Source organism: Lissotriton helveticus, chromosome 11 (assembly GCF_964261635.1).
Source record: "Lissotriton helveticus chromosome 11, aLisHel1.1, whole genome shotgun sequence".
NCBI lineage: Eukaryota > Metazoa > Chordata > Amphibia > Caudata > Salamandridae > Lissotriton > Lissotriton helveticus.
Window position 1 is genome coordinate 189,817,098 of NC_136072.1, and position 19,578 is coordinate 189,836,675.

Sequence of the window (19,578 nt, forward strand, 5' to 3'; positions counted from 1 at the left end):
GTTGCCCTGATGCTGGGCCCACTGAAACTTCAGGTCCCACTGCAGAGCCCGCATCCGCCATCTGGCGTGATGCACCAGAAGGATGCAGGAGGCCATCAGCCCCAGAAGCCGCAGCGTCAACCTGACCGAAACCCGGGATAACGGCTGAAAGATGGGAATCAGAGCCTGAATATCCCGGACCCGCCGTTCCGGAGGATAAACCCGAAACTGCGCCGAGTCGAGAACCGCTCCGATGAAAAGGAGCTTTTGAGAGGGACACAGGTGTGATTTCGGCACATTGATGGAAAACCCCAGCTCGTGCAGGAGGTCCGCCGTCATCTGAAGGTGGTGGACGACTGTCTGGGGCGAGCCCGCCTTCAACAGCCAGTCGTCGAGGTAGGGGAAGACTGAAACCCCTAACCGGCGCAGATGAGCTGCGACCACCGCCATCACTTTCGTGAACACCCGTGGGGCGCTGGTAAGGCCGAATGGGAGCACGATAAACTGAAAGTGCTCGTGGCCTACCGTGAACCGCAGGTAACGCCGGTGGGCCGGCAGGACGGGGATGTGAAAGTACGCATCCTGCAAGTCCAACGCTACCATCCAGTCTTGTGGGTCTAGAGCAGCCAAGACCTGAGCCAAAGTCAACATCTTGAACTTCTCCTTCCGGAGGAAGCCGTTGACGTTCCGTAGATCCAAGATAGGACGCAGGCCTCCCTTGTCCTTCTTGGGTACCAGAAAGTAGTGGGAGTAGCAACCACACCCTACTTCTGGCCCAGGAACGCGCTCGATGGCCCCCTTGGCCAAGAGGGCCGTAACTTCCTCCTGCAGAAGTGTCAAGTGGTCCCCCGACACACGGTGGTTCTGCGGTGGCATGGCTGGAGGAGTGGACTCGAAGGGGAGGGCATAGCCCCTTCGGACAAGCTGCAGCACCCACCTGTCCGATGTTATCGCGCGCCAGCGGGAGTGGTGATGGCGAACCCTGCCACCCACTGGCGTCACGTGAGCCCGAAAGCTCGGACTAGGAAGGCTTGGATGCCGCAGCGGAGGGAGGCGTGGACTGACCACGACGCTGGCCTCTACCGCCACCACGGCGGAAACCACGGGCGCCACCGCGCTGGGGAGCGCTCTGCGCCGCGTGGCTGGCAGCACGTGTGGGACCTCCCCTCCCTTGGCCACGAAAGGGCCGAAACGAACCCGTCTGCTGGCGCTGGGTCGAGAGACCCAAGGACTTGGCCGTGACCCTGGAGTCCTTGAAGCGCTCCAGCGCGTGGTCCGCTTTGTCACCAAATAGGCGACTGCCATCAAATGGCATGTCCATAAGTGTATTTTGGACGTCTGGTGAGAAGTTGGCAGATCTCAGCCAGGCATGGCGACGAATCGCCACCGTAGTGGACATGGCCCGTCCCAGTGAGTCCGTGGTGTCCAGACCACAACGGATCGAGTACCGCGCCGCATCCCGGCCTTCAACCAAGGCCCGGGTGAGCTTGTCCCGCACTTCCTGGGGGCATTGCGGCAAACACTCCTCGACCGTATCCCACAGGGAGTGGGTGTAGCGGCCCAAGAGGCACGCGGTGTTACAAGACCGCAGTCCAGCGCTCAAAGAGGAAAACACTTTTTTTCCAAATTGGTCGTACCTCTTTGATTCCCGGTCGGGCGGAGCCGACGGAAATGCGGACTGTGAAGTGGAGGCCTGGATCACCAGACTCTCCGGGGAGGGATGGGTGGACAGGAAGGCAGGGTCGTCCGAGCAGGGACGGTGACGCCTGGCAACGTTCCGGTCAACCGGCGCACCAGAAGCGGGCCTGGACCAGGTGCCCAGAAGGACATCCGTCAGGGCCTCATTAAACGGCAGCAGAGGCTCCTGGGGGCATGACTGCGGTTTAAAAACTTCCGTCAGAATATTCGGTTTGACCTTCGCGACGGGGAGCTCAAGGTGTAAGGCCTTGGCAGCCCTCATCAGGACCACCGAATAGGCAGCACCCGCCTCGGACGCCACAGGGGACAGAGAGACAAACCCAGGGTTGGGCGACTCGTCCAGGCCACTGGCATCACCCAGATCACCTACCCAGTCCACATCGTACTGGCAGGCACGGGATAGAGGGTCCTCAGACCCCTCCCAACCCTCTCCATACTCCTCGTCATACCCATATTCTGGGTCGACGATATAGACATCGGGGTCAACGGGCCCCATCGGCGTCGGGTCCGGCGTCGGCCGACGCCGGTCCGGCTCCGAGTCCGGAGTCGGGGAGGAAAGGGGGGTGGCGCCGCGCGGCGTCTGTGCCGGGGACCCGACGCCGGCCGGAGCCGACGGCGGAGTCGCTGCACCACGCGGGGGCGGTACCACGGGTTGGCCCACAGGAACCGACGCCGGAGAGGCCGGGAGACCAGCCGGCGACGAACCAGAGGGAACCAGCGGCGCCGGGGCCGGAGCCACCGGCGGCGCCGGGGCAGGAGCACCCGAACCGCTCGGGCCCCCAGACGGGACCGACGGGCCCGCAGGCGCCGAAGGCCCCGCCGGAGAAGACCTCGCCCTCATAGCAATGAGGAAGGCCTCGATCTCCTCACGCGACGCGCCTTCCCCAGGGACCGACAGGTGTGGGGTAGACGGCGTCGGCGACCCATGCGGGACCGCGGGGGTGGGGTCACCCGAGCCCCCGGCCGCAGCACGCGGGCGTCGGGGGGAGTCGGGGGTGCGATGGCGACGCCCCGACTTCTTGTGCTTACCTGACGAGCCGGAGGAATGGTGGCGACTCCCGGAGCGCCCATGGCGGCTCCGCGACCGTTCCCTCGACCGCTCCCTCGACCTCCGACCGGACCGGGACCGTTCTCGACGCGGGGCCGACAACCGGAGCTCGAGAAGCTTGCGGGACCGCTCCCGCCTAGCTTTTCCAGTCAAGGCCCGACAGTCGACGCAGGACTCCACGTCGTGGTCCGCGCCCAGACACCGGAGGCAGAGTCGATGGTGGTCGGTGACCGACATCAGGCGGTCGCACTCGTCACAACTCTTGAAACCGGGCATCCTACCGGCACCGTAAAGATCAATCAGTTAACAAAAAACTTGGTCAAAAGACCGGAGTACTGCTCTTCGGATCTGCGCTAACTGGCGCGGAAAAAAGAAGAACTGACGTCAGCGCGCGGAGGCGGCGTCTATATACTCCAGCGACGTCATCACGGCGCACGACGCCGACGACGCGGAGCCGCAGGGGACGCCTGCAGACGACGCCTACCGACGCGCAGGGGTACTGCTACGCAAAAGTTTCCGGATCCAGACTGACGCCTGGGGATATTCTAAGGTAAGGAATCTAATACTAACCTGTTTCTTTCAGATTCCCAGACCAGCCCCTGCAGAAGCCGCGACCACGGCCGCGCTGGGGCTGGTTCTGCACAGGCTTGTTGAAGGAACGTGCATGGGTGCCTCTGCCATGGCCACGGAAGGAACGTAACCCAGGAGTGGCCGGGTTCTTTGCAGAAAGACCCAAAGACTTGGCCGTGGCCTGCGAGTCCTTAAAACGCTCCAGTGCCATCAAAAGGCATGTCCATGAGCGAACTCTGTTCATCGGGCGAGACCCCGGTGGAACGCAACCAGGCAATGCGCCACAACGCCACATTTGAAAATCTAAATTGCCCTGCCCAAAGAGTCTGCGGTGTCCAAACCACACCAAAATGCGAACTTAGCCGCATCCTTACCTTCAGCAATTGCCTGAGAAAGGACAGCCTGGACCTCCTCAGGACACTGAGGCAATACTTGAGCAACTGTATCCCACACTGCATGAAAGTAGCGGCCCAACAAGCAGGCGGTGTTCACGGACCGCAGCTCCAAGCTGGCCGAAGAGAACAACCGCTCACCAAACTGTTCTAGTTTCGTGGAGTCCTTATCCGGTAGAGCCGTGGGAAAGGCCCCCTGCGACGTTGAGGCCTGGATGACCAGACTCCGAAGGAAGGCAGGGTCGCCAGGCGCCTGCGTCTGGGGACGTTTATATTCACAGGACCCCCCGTGACTGGCCGCAACCAAGTGCCCAAGAGGACTTCGGTAAGAGAGTCATTGAAGGGAAGCAACAGCTCTGACAAATTAGACGCCGTCTGGAGCACCTCAGTGAGGAGGTTGGTTTTGTGGGCCACTGTGGGGAGGTCGAGGTCCTCAGCAGACCGGCACCGCCTCCCAATGCAGATCCCAGGTCGGAACAAAATGGTCCTGGAACCGGGGCAAGGGTGGAATGAACAGCACCCAGTGCGGCGCCGGCATCGCTGCACCTCGTGGCGCCGGGGCCAACGGCATAGGACTCTGTGGCGCAGAGGCTGGATCCGCTGGTGGAGCTGACGGGCAGACAGGATCTGGACACGGGACCGCATGGCCCGAAGGCGCTCCGGTGGGAGCCCAAGGCCTAAAAAGGCGGTCAATGCCAGCAAGAAACTCTTGCACCTGTTCGGGAGTCGCCGACGGACCCAGGTAGCGCGGGTAGACCGTGGTACTCCCAGGCTTCAGAGGCGCCACAGGGGCGGAACCCCTGACCCCCTCGTCCGCCTCAGAGGACCGACGGGGGGACGTCAGAGAGCGAACACGCTTCAACGACCTTTTCATGATGTCACTTACCGGAATCCAAAGGCTAGGACTTGGAGCCGGAGGAGCGACGGCTCCGGTCCTCCGAGCGACCCCGGGAACAGCCCCTAGACCCGGAGCGGCAATGCCATGGCTCGACAGTCCCAGGAGTCGTGATCAGTCTCCAGGCAGTTGAGGCAAACATCGTGAGGGTCCACCACCGACATATTACGGCGGCAGGCCCCACGGGACTTAAAGCCAGGCATCCTTACGTGCACCAGGAGAAAAAAGGAGACAAAAGTCTCAAAATAGTAGTCAAGAAATGACTAAGGTACGTGCTCTATCCGGATATGCGCTTGCTGGCGTGGAAAAAGAAAGAACGGACATCAGCGCGCATGGGTGGCGCCCAAGTACTCTCCGTGACATCATCTCGGCGCTTAAGACGCCAGTAACAGATGTGAAGCCGCAGGACGCCACCTACTGACGCGCAGGGGTACTGCTAAGCAAAAACTTTCCGGATCCAGTATAACGCCTGGGGATATTCTAAGGTAAGGAATCTATCACTAACGTGTCTCATTCAGATCACAGAATCAACATATACAGGATGCTACAGGTAGAATTGCCCCTTCAGAGGCCTCCGAATACTAAAGTCGTTGGAAGCCTGTGAATAAGAAATGAATAATAACTGGACATGGTTAAGACAAAGGCACTGAATAGCAAGAAGGGAAAAATAATTTGTTATTGGACTGACAACGCACCATCCAATTCACAGGCCACCTGGTTATGTATAAAGGGAAAACAACAAATGGTGAATCTGGCTAATGGGGACACAAAAAGACAGTTATTCCAAATAGAAAAAAAGGCTCCATCATCATGTTAGACAGGACTACATATTTTACACTTTTTTCCAGGTTTACACAGTACTAACTGAACTTTAAAGCATTGGAGCCCTTTACATGAGCACCAGTTATATAAAACAAGATCAAATTAATTTTTTTAGGCAAGAGGATGTTAAGTGATTTGCCCAGAATCACAGGATGCTCAACAGACGCTGAAACTCTAATCGGATTCCCCAGTTCCAGAGTTAGGAGCTCAGGCTCTAAACTTCCTCTCCCCATTTAAGCACAACAGTAGTGAGTCTACTATCCAAATATTTAGCAAGGAGTCCACAACTTACATATAATACTGACAAATGTGATTCTTCTTCTTGAAAATGTCATTTTCCAAAGTGAGAAACTCAATAGCTTTATTTTTTTCTCCTTCCAAAGCATCCTTTTCTTTTTCCACCATTTTAACCCTATTTAACTGAAGAAAAAGGGTTAAGTAACTTTGTTAACATAAGGAAGTGTTAAAGATTTGCAGTTCTCTCAATACATCTCGATATGGGTTTAAATTACAAGATATTTACTGATACAGTTACAGAAGAAATGCACAAATCCAACAGTTAATTATACTCTTATTTATTAAACTTTGCATCAACACTAACCTTGCTATGTGTGTTATTAGGAGTGTGAAGGCTCTCATAACTATAACTTGACATTCATAACCAAAGCAATGCAAAAAAAATAATTAAAAAGGCTCTTCCATACCCAAACAAGCAGATAACTGCCCATGGTTTATCTGATTTGCAGCCTATGATCTGGTCTATGACATCAGCCATCCCAATGAGGACCTTGGGATGCTTTGCTTATGTGGCACAGATGGCAACTTCTGTGTCCAATCATGACGTTAAATGCTGTTAAAATCGCTATAGACAACAGAGCAAACTAAAGAAAACTGAGTGCACCCCAGGGAATTTTTCACAGCGGCCCACAATTGTGCACCTCGCTCCTAAAGTCTAAGAATACGGTAAACAGAATTGACAAAGATACAATTTGTTGTTTGCAAAGTGAAATATGTATCAAGTGCAACACAACATGTATATTGCGGTCCATAGAGGAAACGAGGAAAACGATGGGCGGCGACAGCAGCGCACATATCCTTATCAATAGGTAATTACATACAGCTCATCTAAACCAGTAGCATAGACAGCAAAAAATACACAACAGCAGTTAACTATCCAGAGGGTTCACCAAGGCTTCAAAGACTGTTTCAGTGGCAGTTACATTACACAACGTGATGAAGGAAAATTTACTTTTGTGTGCTCAATGCCCATTCAAGCACCCATACACTAGGTACAGAGGAGCAAGTGTAATAATGCAAAACATCCAAGTATGATATAGACTTTTTTCCCTATGGAAGAATTCTTTCCAGAGCAACTGCATGGTTTAGGAAAAGCCCATATTCAATCCTTGTTAGTACAGCCTCCACCCTACAAAAATCTGTTAAACCAATCGGAGCTGGAAGAAAAAGAGGTATTTTCCCTTGGCAAGGAGCTTCTACATTTTGAAACATCCTGCTCTTTTGAAGAAGGCTGACAAACATCTGCTTATAGGCTTCTGAAACTGATCTGGCAAAAGGTCTGAAATCAAAAAATGCCTAAGCAGGTTAACTCGTATGAAGATTCGGATTTACTTTGCTGCAGTACAAGACAGGGTCAACACTTAAAACAATTTTCAGAGAAAAAAAAACACATGCAATCATATGGAGGAAAACGTAGTGTTAAGCTTGCAGGTAAGTAAACTGTTTTGATAACCAAGTTTGAGGGTAAAACCAAGGTTCAATTCAGCCCTTGAGGTGCACTACCAACGGTACTAGGGCAGCCGGGTGCTGAAATGCCAATTCTAGTCTACAGAGACTAGGGGTACTTCGGTTGGAGGCTGCTCAGTAGAAGGTAAAGCAGCCTTGGAGGACTATCTTCAGGACTTGCGGTAAGTACAAAGAAGGGCCTAAGGCAGCACCAAAAACCACACCACCACCACCGAGGCGGTTTGGTGCTGGGTGCTCACACAGTATCAGGCTGCCAATGTTACCCAACAGAGATATTCAGTTCTGGTTTTACCGCCAGTCTTCCCACCAAAAATGGGGGTGAGACAGGAAGAAGGCCTGCTCCTGATAGCAAGCGAGGCTGGGGTTGCTTTGCAAAAGCGGCCAGGCCTTTGAAGCTCCCCTCCCACAGATGGCTCTTCCTGACCTTAACACAGCCACCCACGAAAGGCTTTGTTTCTGGACCCAGGGAGCGAAGGTTCCCACACCAGGGGTCCAGAAATGGGTCTTCTTGTGGTGACAGGCTGGTGCTCACCAATCAGGAACCCACAAGTGGTTGGTTTGGTTTAGGGGTCCCCTATAGAAGGGACCCCGGAGTGCATGGAATAATAAATCTGACACTGTAATCAGTGCAGGTTTATTATTCTGAAATGTTTGATACCAAACATCCCAGGACTCTTAAGCCATTATGGTGCTAGGAAACTCGTAATGACCAGTTTCTAGACTATATACTCAGGATGACCTTACTGGGTACTTATAATAGCTAAGAATGGAGTTACATATTATATGATCCGTCGGCTCAGGCAGATAGTTCATCACATGAGGTATAGGGCACCCTGCCTGAAGGGTGACTTACCAAGGTCTCATGCAGTGCTGGGCAGGCGTGGCACACACGGATGTGTACCATGTCGACTTCACTTTTAGCTGCACAACATGCAGGCAGCAGGTTTGTGGCAAGAGGTCTCTGAGGGTGGCATAATACATGCTGCAGCCCTCCAAGGCCTTTCCCTGGCTATCATGCCCTTGGTACCATAGGTATCCTTTACAAGGGGCTTAAAGGTAGGCCAGAGTTGTGCCAATTGTAAAAACACTGGTACAATTTAGGGAAAGAAAATAGGCCCTGTGAATCTGACTGGATGGGTCCCAGGGCACACAGGCAAAAAGTTAGGGGGCAACCATGCTGCAAATGCACTTTCCTACAACTATGTTTAGAATACAGTTCTGATATTCAGGTGAAGGAGGAGAGATTGTGCTGAAAAGCGGTTTGTTTTTTGGACAGTGGTAGAATTGTGAGCATGTGGTGAACGTCGATCCTTATGATTGTTTGTGTTAAACAAATACATAAGATCAAAGGTAGATGATCCAAAAAAGAAACTAGTAAGATGTGCTCCTGACAAATTGAACAATTATGTCAACTGAGAGGCTGTTTGTTTATTACCTGTTCAACCTATACCTTGTAAATTATTTTTTTTTTTAATTCTCAGTTATTGTCTTGTGTGTTGTTCATGCATATTAAACGATGTTACGGAAGAGGTTATGCTGCGTTTGTAAGGATAGTCTGTTCTATATTGCGTCATAAGGCTTTTTTTTAAAAGAATTAGAGGGGTGGAATTTCTTCAAACAGAGAGCAGTTGTACTTGGAGTTATCACTGTTATATTTTGGTGTGGCCTGAATATAGAGATTTCCTATGCTCTGTTTGCCATCTTCATTTTAACACTTATGAGCCCTCAGCTTGGGCTCAATGGTTATGGGCCACTTCCCAACCTTAGTGACTGGCAATGTGTTCTTTAATGAGGCCTATCTTGTATCCGCATTATCTTTTAATTTTCCTTTTCATTGAATTCCCATTTTAAGGAGATCGGTTTTACTTATAATTAACTTCACCATTGTTTCGAATAGAGCTTCTTGGAATTGAACTACAATTACATCCACTTATGTGCTACTTCATACACTCTGACCTCACTCAATTCGGAGTAACAAAGCTCTGTAAAATCAAAGAGGTGGCATTAGGGGCTTATCGACTTCCTGTTTACTCACATTGAACTGGACCTAAGCAAGCATATGAGACGTGACAGAATTAAGTCACTTTCTACCAGGTTGGCATTCCGGTTACTGTTAGGCACCACATTTTTATACTTTCATTTTTTGGATATTTAGACTCAAATGTCCACATAAGTGTGATTGGAAAGGTGTAGCAATCCTAACAAACAAGTTACTTACCTATAGCAACGCCTTTTCTGGTAGAGACTCGCTATCCAGAGATTCCTCAACTTGCGAGTTTCCCCCGATAGCAAGCTAAATCCAGAAACTTTTCAGCAATTCACTGACCCATTAACCAGTGGCATTCTACAGTTTTGAGTAAGATCCGTTCCACTCCGGATAGGATGTCGGGCCCCTATATATTTGCCACCTCTGTAAACGGTCAGTTTTTTCTGATCATTAGCTGCGATGTTCGATGCAGAGTTATGGAAATCTGAGTTCACTGATCTTTTGCTGTGGCATCTTATTCTGGATAGTAGTTTATTGAACAGAATGGGGAGGACAGAGGGTTAGTGAGGAATCTTCTGTTAGAGCCTTTCTAACTACAAAGATGTTGCCGCAGGTAAGTAACTTATTCTTCTGATAAAGACTTCTATCCACAGATTCCTCACCATGTGAATAGATATCAAAGCAGGTCAGCAGTCTGTGTAATGGCTCAGACCAGGAAAACCTGCAGGACAGATCTGACAAATTGTCTGCCCCATTGGACCAGTTATTTAGGCAGTAATGTTTTTGTACGTATAAAGAGACACCCACGTTGCAGTCCGGCACTGCATGCCAGCACAGTGATGGCATCCTTCACTTTGGTGAAGTGAGTGCACAAGCTTTCAGGGTGCAGTTTCTTGGCTAGCCATAACAGACCTTGATAAATAACAATGCATCTAGAGATGGTCCTCTTTAGCACCACTTTGCCTTTCTTAGCTCCAGAGAGGCTGGCGGAAAGTTGATAATCCTGTCAGTAGTATCGGGTGCAGGCTACGTAGTAACTAGACGCCCTCTTCGGGTCAAGGCGGTGGAGTAGTTCTTCCTTGGAGGGAAGAGGCAGTGATAAAAAGGTTATTAATGTGATTAATTCCCTTCTGGGGCAAGGGTGTGACCTTGGATAAGAATGCCTTTTCTATTTGTCCACAGGACAATTTGTCCAGGAAGAAAGATGTATATGGTGGAACTACTGACAAAGCCAAGAGTTGCCTCACTTGCTGGCTCGCTAACGTTGTAGGAATGAGAAAAGCAGTTTTGACAGTAGAGACAAAGAGGACATCTGTGCATGGGTTCGAAAAGTAAGGGAGTACCAAATTAAGGTCCCACTGCAGCGCCACATAGTGTCGTCTGGGACATGTTTATCTGCCCTTTCAAGAAACTCATCACAACAGACGACTTGAAAAGAGATGGTTCATCAGGTAAACTTAGGAAGGAGCTGTGGCAGGGATGTCGGAAATCCAATCCGATTTGCCTCTGGTGAAGACCCCAGGGGCATTACTGGCACCTAAACTACCGTACTAGTTGTTCTGCAAGAAACCCCCTCTAGGCTTGATGCCGTCTTATAGGCGAGCTGAAGAGGCACAAGCTGTGCACAGCAGAGGAGGGCGAGAACAGCAACGGGATATCTGAAGAGGACTGCAAGAGTGTGCTGGGAGTGATCCAGTTGGCGTGGGAGAACAGCCAGAGGGACTGCATTGAGGAGAGAAGGAGAGGCCGAATGGAAGCACAAGTAGTGGCCCTGGCGGCATGCGCCCAAGCTGGAAGGCGGATCAGCTGTGATCTGGAGAGAGCACAAGCAGCGTGAGCCAAGAGACGACTGCAAATCGACTGCCCAGAGGAAAGGAATGACGAATGAGGCCGCTGCCGCCTCAGGCAATTCACACATGTAAGGGCACAAGGGCTTCTGTTGTGGGCAGTGTCATGACGCTATTCGGTGGGGTGAGACTATCCTTGTGGGGAGCACCTGTGGCTAAGAGAGAGGAGTTGAAGAGATTCCTTTTTAAAGGTATGGGGGGTGTGTGTTACGGGTCAAGAGGGTCTGCCCTTATTTCTGCATGTTCTGGATCTTTCTACCAACATTCACAGGTGTGTGCCCTATGAAGGACGTCACAGTATAGTCTCTGGGATTTTGTACGAGCTCAGGTCCAGAGGGGATCCGGCACCATTAGCATCCTGGTGTTGGGACAGGAAGTTAAATTTCACAAAAAAGTGCAGGTGTATCTGGTGACCGGTTCAGTTGTTTAAAGCCTGATAGAAATGTAAGGCCTCCTCTTTGTTTTTCCAGAGGGCAAAGTGTTTCACCATCTTGACGCACCAGAAGGGCGAGAGCTTAAAATAAAATCAGGAAAGCTCTGAGCCTTGCATTGTGCCTTGTTCTAAATCTACCACTAAATCCTTATACTTTCTATCATGCAGTTTGGAGTAGTTTTGTGCTTCCTGTTACAGTAGCCTTTAACAGTTGCCACAGCAAGGGTCTGCTGAGCTAGGGGCAAACAAACAGGAAAGTAGCTGATAACTGAATTTTGACGTTTTGGGAGGAGCACAAAGCAACGAACATCTCCAGCATTCTTCAGACACATATTTTGTGGATGGACACTCGGCTCTCAAAATGACAAACACCTCAGGTGAGCATATTAAAAGCCCTCCTCTTTCACCACTCAATCGCCACACTTGGAGGTGAAAGTTGTGCAGGCTCGGGTGCAAAACGTTGCCCGTCACTGCAACAGGTCTTCCTTAAGGGGCAGCTGGATCGGAGAAAGAATGCTCATGGCCACAAGTTTGGGGTACCACACATTCCTCGCCCAGTCTGGAGCCAGTAGCATGACTTGGGCCCGGACTCGTTTGATCTTCAGTACGCTGGGCAGGAGAGGGAGGTGTGGACAGGCGTTTCAACTCCCAATGCGAACGGAAGGCGTCTAAGGGAGGACTGCATGTGAGGTCGATAGAAGTCTCCATCATAAAAATCAATAGTAATTTGGCACAATGTGCACATGTCAATATTACATAACGTTAAAAACATTTCTAGAAGTAGGAAACTCAGAATTTTATGTTACACTCCCTTCGCATGACTCCAAATTGTAACACTGTTTGGAATGTTAAGTTATAAATAAGATATTTAAGTTAAGATGTGATGTATTTAAACAAAAAAAAACAAAAAAGGACGAGTAACTTCAATTACATGTTGATGTAATTGTGGTAAACAAAACGGTTTCTAAGTTAGTAAGTTTGAGAATGTCAAATTACACGTAAAGTAATATAGGAACAAAGTTATGATTCTTAAATTAACCTAATTAACTTATGACTGTAGGATAACTATCGTAACCACTTAAGCAGATCCAATAGGTTATTTAAAAATGAGCATGAAGGTTTAGTTGAATGTGCAGTTAATTGGTAAGTCATGAATTCAAGAAAATAGTTTAGATGTAAAATACAATAATGTCAACCATTGCTAGTGGTATCAAAGCACTGCAAAAATCAATTGGCATTAATCCATTCTAGCACGTACTCCCCAACATTCCATCACAAATCTGCCGATTTTCCTTAAACTAATGCACATTTGACACAAGGTAATGAATCACATGCATATAAATGTCAAATTTATGACAAGAGTTGAAGATCCTACAATTATGCATGTCTATTCCCTTGGTGCAGTGTGATCTTGGAAAAAATCAAATGCAGAGAATAAAGCTACTTCGTTTTAATACACATTAGCAGGTGTTTGAGCTTCAGACATTTAACTGAACAAAGCCCCAAACTACTAAATAAGCTTTGTTTAATTGTTGAAACCACTTTAGTTACGATTCTAAATCATTCAAGTGCTGAAACAACAACCTCACCTTTTCTCCCCTTTGTTCATTCAAAAGCTCCACTCTGCGACACAAAACCTGAATGGGATTTTTCAATCTTTCTGATCCAATTATATCTTCCAGATACTCCAGCATGCCTTCATCATGTTCAGTCTGGCCTTTAGGTTTCATCATCGCTATTTGTTCAACCTCACCCTGCAAGAAAGTATCCAACACAGTAATTCCATTAATGAGAATATCAAAAATTGTTTAGAATCTGGCAAAAAGCTTATTTCAAACGATAAGTGGTCCCCTTTAGTGTTCCTCTAGATTTAAAGAAGAAAACCAAGACTGTATACAAGAGCCATAAAGCTATGAGGTTCATAATACAGAGGTGAATATCAACCAACTCATGATTCTTAGGGTTTCAACAGACAACAGACATTTAATTTTTGTAAGCCAAGTTTAATTGTGTCAAGTCCTCACCTTCTTGGTTCCCAACATGCCTATTCTTATTAGGACTGAGAATCTGCCAATAGAAGGCAAGCAACCCCCTCTACGAACACCAATGTGGTTCACAGGTTTGAGAAACTGCCACTTGAATGCAGTCACTAAACACTACTTTTGGATTCTCATTTTGCATTTTTCTAACTACTTTTGATGAACATACGAGGTTTTGGTCTTGATAATACCTAAAGTGATTATGACAAAAGACTGATTGGTCAATGACTTCCAGCAATGTATTTCCAGAGTTGCATACCAATGCAATCAGTTAAAAGAGGAGTAATCCATGAACAACAATCTTCTATGCCCCTTTGTTGGATGAAGACACTTTAGTGACGCCCTGAGGGCAGTGGTCATTGCATATCCAGACTACTAATATAACCCCAGAATCAGATTTTGCGAAGTGCAACTTTCCTAAGAATAGTCTGGGAGGCTTACTTACTACTACTTAAACTCCTGTACTGAAATATTTTGTGGAAAGTTACAAACTCTTCAAGAATAATAAAGGTTTACAAATTGGAAATTTTTCTTCGACTAAAGATCAGCCCTCGGGGTAAAATAGGAAACTGGGCATCGACCAAAGTGCTGCCCTGTGGCTGCCACTCAAAGCAAACAAAATAGGAACACCATTAACACTTGGTAGACATGCAGTTGGGTAGCCGATCATACATTTCTAAAGTAGTACATGTACTGCAAGATCATGAAGCATTAACAGTCAATGCCCCCAATTCACTGCAATCATTGTTTAAGGAATTTGCAATTTGTCTTCTCTTTTAAGTGAGAACTGAACGCAAGACTTGTGCACCAACCAAGGCAAAAATAAAGCAAGGAGAGGCTTAAAGGGGTGCAATATGACTCGAACAAAACAGCATTTACTTGCTGGCATAAGCAAAACACCCATATCATGCACCATGGAAGATGAAGATTTTGAGGGTTAGTGGTGGCAGGGGAGGAGGGGGAAGCTAGGATAGGAGATGTGAACGATTCAGTGTGCACAAGGACAGCCTTAGTTTTGTGGCACCTCAGAGTAAGTTTTGTTCAGAGTAATACATGTATTGCATTCATATTATATGACATTTGGTACCGTTAGTGAGACAAACTAAAAACAATGTTAATTTAATAATGCACATTATAGACTTTTCTAGTGGGAGTCACGTTCTAGCTAGAGTCAAGTTGCACAAAACCAACAAAACAGTGGCGTTTATGCAGCAAATTATCAACTCATTTTTCCCAACAACCCCGCTTACAGGTTGCATGACATCAAATAAAATGCAATTTTCCTGAAACGTGGACAAATACAACTGCCCTGGTTAATCTGGTACTTCATACTTCTCCCTGTAGCTCGTTGGGAGTTGCCAGCAGCCAGTTGCAAAAGAGGGTAAAAGTAAGGAAAGGTGTCAATCTGTTATTTAGTGCTTGCTCTTTCACCTTTACAAATAAGATAATTCAAATACCAAAGAAAAGAACAATATTTTGTGAGGCATCCAAACGTGGGGGAGCATGAGGTAACAATGTAACCCCAAGGGGGGAAAAAGCGGGCTATTTTTACATTTTGTTAAACTGAAAACACACAAGTGACACTTATGTACATAAACGCATAAAAGGTACTTTTTTTTTTTACCTCAACAGTACACAATTATATTTTAGGCAACGTCTAATTACTGCACAAATGTCTCATGGGATGAGGAAGCAAACTGAATACACGCTTGATTCGATGCAATAAAAGCAGATACTTGGGAAGGATAGTGGTTATGCATTGCAGCTTTTACCATGTTTGGGAAAGACCCTCAGTTCTTTGAATCCAACAGTGGAGATACACCTCCACAATCACTAAGCAACTCAAACTAGATTTGGCTACAACTACCTCGTTTCTAGCGGCAATGATCTGGGAAAGGCTCATTGGCCTTTGCCGAATAAACCAAACATTTCCTCTACATCTTCTCAGACCATATCCCTGTGGTTTGTATAGCAGACACGTCACAACAAAAGGGCTAAGTGTACAGGCACTTCAATAAGCAGAACCTGGTTATACTGTTGTGTGCATCCCCTTGATTATGGAAGACATTCAATAGCACAGCCTTGCCATTGTTTGCCGATGGCTCTCTGCCGTCCACATGGTTATCCGCGAGGAGGATCTGAAAATACATTGCAGGAAGAGTATAAGAAATACCGTTGAATTAGAAGGTTTTGACGCACCTCTACAAACTGAAAGGGAGGATGTTCATTTGGGCATGTGTGACAACATCTATTAAGCGAACTAAAAGTATTCTGAATCAGAAATATATGTGGACGAAGATGTGTCTGCATAGTTCGACGTGCATGCAACAAGTGAGCGGAAGACCGAGAATGCCAACAGTCGACACACTTCTCCCAGAACTAGGGCTGCTCTGTAGCAGAATTGAAGTCAGTGGAAAATGGAGAGTAAATACATTTTTCTGTCGACTTGATGGGGCAAGTGTGCATGTTCTTGCTGAAACCATTAGTGCAACTACGCAAAATGTAGTAATTGAAAGCAGTTCACTGGTGAACAAGGATTTAAAGGGACTCTAGTAGCGGAGTGACTACATTAGCAGGTTTTGGTAAAATATTGCTATAGTACAGAAAAGAGTTTCCTTGACTGGCAGGACAATCTGCATATAAAAGTTTACCTGATCCTGAAAAAGAGCAACACAATTCCATGGTAGTTGCTATGCAAATATCCCTGTTAATATACACGGATGAATAGCATCCGCTTAAGCCAGAACACAGATTAAAGGGCATTTATGTAGGTCAAGTAACCAGTGTCTTCAGAAAAACACTTGAAAGTTGGAAATGAGAAGGCATAGAAGCTAGATGAATGTAATGTAGGAGTGAGGATAATTCATGGATTCTGCAGGGGTAACTATCCAAAAGCCTACATATCTTCAAGACTGATTTTTTATTAAAAAAAAAAAAAAATACATTCTTTTATGAGGGAAACCAGCATTTGCATTCTCGATTCTTTTTTGTCTGACCGGTTTCGGAGCACCCAGCTCCTTTTTTTTTGGCAGAGTTTTATATAGCGCGAACTAGACCCAAACCGAATCAGGTACCAGAGCGCTTTACATATTTTCCAGTTACGTTACATGAGGACACACTTTCATTTTAGGCACGGGAAGATTAAGTGATTTGCCCAGAATCACAGGAGGTTTTGGCGCCGTTACCAAGACTCGAACGCCCTAGCCGTTAGGCCAACTCCTCTCCTTAATCATAGGCTTACTGAAATCTTGCAGAAGCTGTCTGCATGCTGATGAATATATTGCCATCCGATGGGCCTCACAGGTGAGTATTTCACAAAGCATGCTGGATTTCGTAGTTTGTTGGCAGCCAATTCTTACCCTTCAGAGGGTTCTACATGATTGCAGGTTAATAAAATTAATTTTTACAGTCTTCCAGTGGACCTCAGAAAAACCAACTGCATCATTTAATTTTCAAAACTGCTCTACCACTTGTGGGTTTTCACCAGTTCAAGCCCCACAGGGCAAATTAAAATATGGTGTGGCCTCGCAGACCCCCCCCCCCCCCAACCTCCAGGCACCACCATCCCCTTGGGGTCAAACTCTAAAATAGAAGTGCCCATCCTCCCAGGCAGTTCTTGGCACGGGGACGGCCCTAATAGAAGTAGGCCATGCCTCCTTTCTCCACTACTCTGCAAACGTGCCTCTCGACGCACTGCTTGGGGAAGGGGGCAAGAAGTGCCCTTGCCTTACGACAGCCTCTGGACTAAAGTGGACTTCTTCCCCCCCAAGCAGCAGAGTGCCAGAAGGCGCATTTGCAGTGTGGTGGAGAAAGGGGTGTGGCCTCGGACGACCTCTCAGCAATCCAGCTGTGTGAGTCTTACTGGAGGTAACAGGAGGGTTAGTTGTCCCTCAAAACCCTCAAGAGACAAGGGGACTTCATTCCCCAACTAGTAGTGCGCCAGGAGGCACATTTGCAGAGTGATGGAGAAAGGGAGCCTAACTAGAACGTCTCTGTAACCTTTGGTTATATATATATATATATATATATATATATATATATATATATATATATATATATAATCCAAATACAATGCTCAGGACACCCAGCCTTTTGCGTCGAGGCCTGCTAGGGAGCATCAATCCCCGAATATTTCCAAAGAGAAACATTCCTCCTTTGGAGACGTAAATAAAATCCCACCAACTAATCAATAGGGAGTCTTTTAATCGTGGCAGCATAACGCGTTTCGACTCAAGACAAGTCTTAATCATATGGAAAAACAAAGGTTGTCGCGCATTTGATCTTTAAATAGCAGTGAGGAAGGACTCATGATAAATCAAATACCTAAACACTAAAAATGGACTTCTAGTGGAACTAATCAACATAATTGTCATTAAGGTTGCAATATCGAACATCAGTATCTGAACAGTTCTTCTGATAAACTGGCAGATCAGTTCAGATTAGTTGCTTTACATCAACTTAATATTGTCACTGACATTGGTTCATCCTAAATGGATATATATATACACACACTCACACGCAACATATATAGGACATTGGAGGTATACACGAACACGTTTACCTTTTTGATGTTCAGGGGTAGGATGTGTGAACGTTTGAATATGTATGAGATGTTAGGTAGTTTCAGTGTGCTGGATGAGCTCAGATTTTTTTTTAGGTTTTAGGGGGGTGTTTAAAAAAAGTTATGAACTTTTTATAGGGTGAAATTCTGAAGTGGATTACATTTATAGGGGTTCCAGTGTGTTTTTGAGATTTGGAAAAAAAGGTGGTTTGCACCCAACAAAATTCATACATCATGAAATCCGCCACTTTAACACAGAAACACGTACTTCGGAGCAGAAAAATGCTTCCAATTCAATGTATTTGTCAAGAAAACAACCATGTGCATTGCGGCCCACGGGACCTTGATCATAAACATGGGGTGCTAACCAATGTGAATGGGTGAGGGCTGCAGGGCTTCTTAGGTTTAAGAAGTTTGTGTATTGGGTAATTACTGCTAGGATAAGAATGATGGGTGGCCCAACACTTAAAAATAAACATTTTGAAAAAAATATTTGAAAGTTAGGGACTAAAGGATATTAAGAATAAAGTAACAAGCTGCATTTTTAATAACACTTTTAATTCAAACAGAAGATAAATCAGATTAAAAAAATTAATTAAAACGTAAGCGTCTACAATTATATATTTTTACATGGGTAAAAAGGCATACTTCCAGTAGGCCATTTGGTACTGGATCTGAACCTCTTCTGGTGCCAAGATACAAGCGGATAGTCTTGCATTGAGGAGCTAATCGCATACCCTCATCTCAAGAGTACTCCTCCTAGAGTCATGACAAATAATCGTATGTGAAAAAGGCACCAACATTTAGAGTGGCCAAAGTAATATTGAAAAACAAAATGAGATTACATGCGAAAAACAGATTACATTCTTTAATGCTCAGGAAAGTATGCAAACGACTTGTATAGAAAAAACAAACTATAAACCGCTGTAAATTTAACATTGCATATAAATACAGCTATAATGATCGTAAAATGTAACTTTGCAGTGGAATTTCAAGGGTGTAATCCTCAACTGATGCATACGATCTTGTACTGTGAGTCTGCACTATTGTTGGAAAGTGGGTTATTGGTAGGGGCAAATTTAGGTCTGCCACTGGCATAAGGCTACTAACACATGATAGGACTCAGAATAGGTCTTAGAAAAGTATTCCTATGCTCATCCCTTGGTAATGTGGCTGCGAGCAGACAGGCTTAACTTCAAAGACAGGCATGTAAAGCATTTAAAAACACCATTTCAGTAAATAATTAAGACACAACACAAAATAAAAATCCAACACCAATTTATAAAAATAGGTGATATTTTTAATCTTTTAAATGACACCAAAACGAAAAAAAATTGTTTTCTCCGTCAGGGACACACCTTTATAAATTGTTCTGAACAATTTTCTCTCCACTGTGGTGGGGCCGCCTCCTTCAGCAAGCAGGGTCCAGTTAGAACACCTTCCTGGAGTTCTGCTTGCGGGTCCCAAAGTATCCAACACACAATCCAAGGTTCTGGTATCTCCAAGAGAGTCCTCGAAAGTGTGAAACTTCAATTCCGCAATC

The 19,578-nt window shown here is 46.7% G+C and overlaps 1 protein-coding gene across 2 annotated transcripts in view; it reads right to left on the bottom strand.

Moving 5' to 3' along the window:
- The window catches only part of SMC4 (structural maintenance of chromosomes 4), a 630,932-nt gene that overhangs the window by 571,972 nt on the left and 39,382 nt on the right, over window positions 1-19,578 (bottom strand). For both annotated transcript variants that reach the window (XM_078666858.1, XM_078666857.1), the window contains exons 6-7: window positions 13,025-13,189; window positions 5,697-5,824 (exon numbers count right to left, since the gene is read on the bottom strand). In XM_078666858.1, coding sequence (XP_078522984.1) covers window positions 5,697-5,824; window positions 13,025-13,189 — 293 coding nt within the window. The remainder of the gene's footprint in view (window positions 1-5,696; window positions 5,825-13,024; window positions 13,190-19,578) is intronic.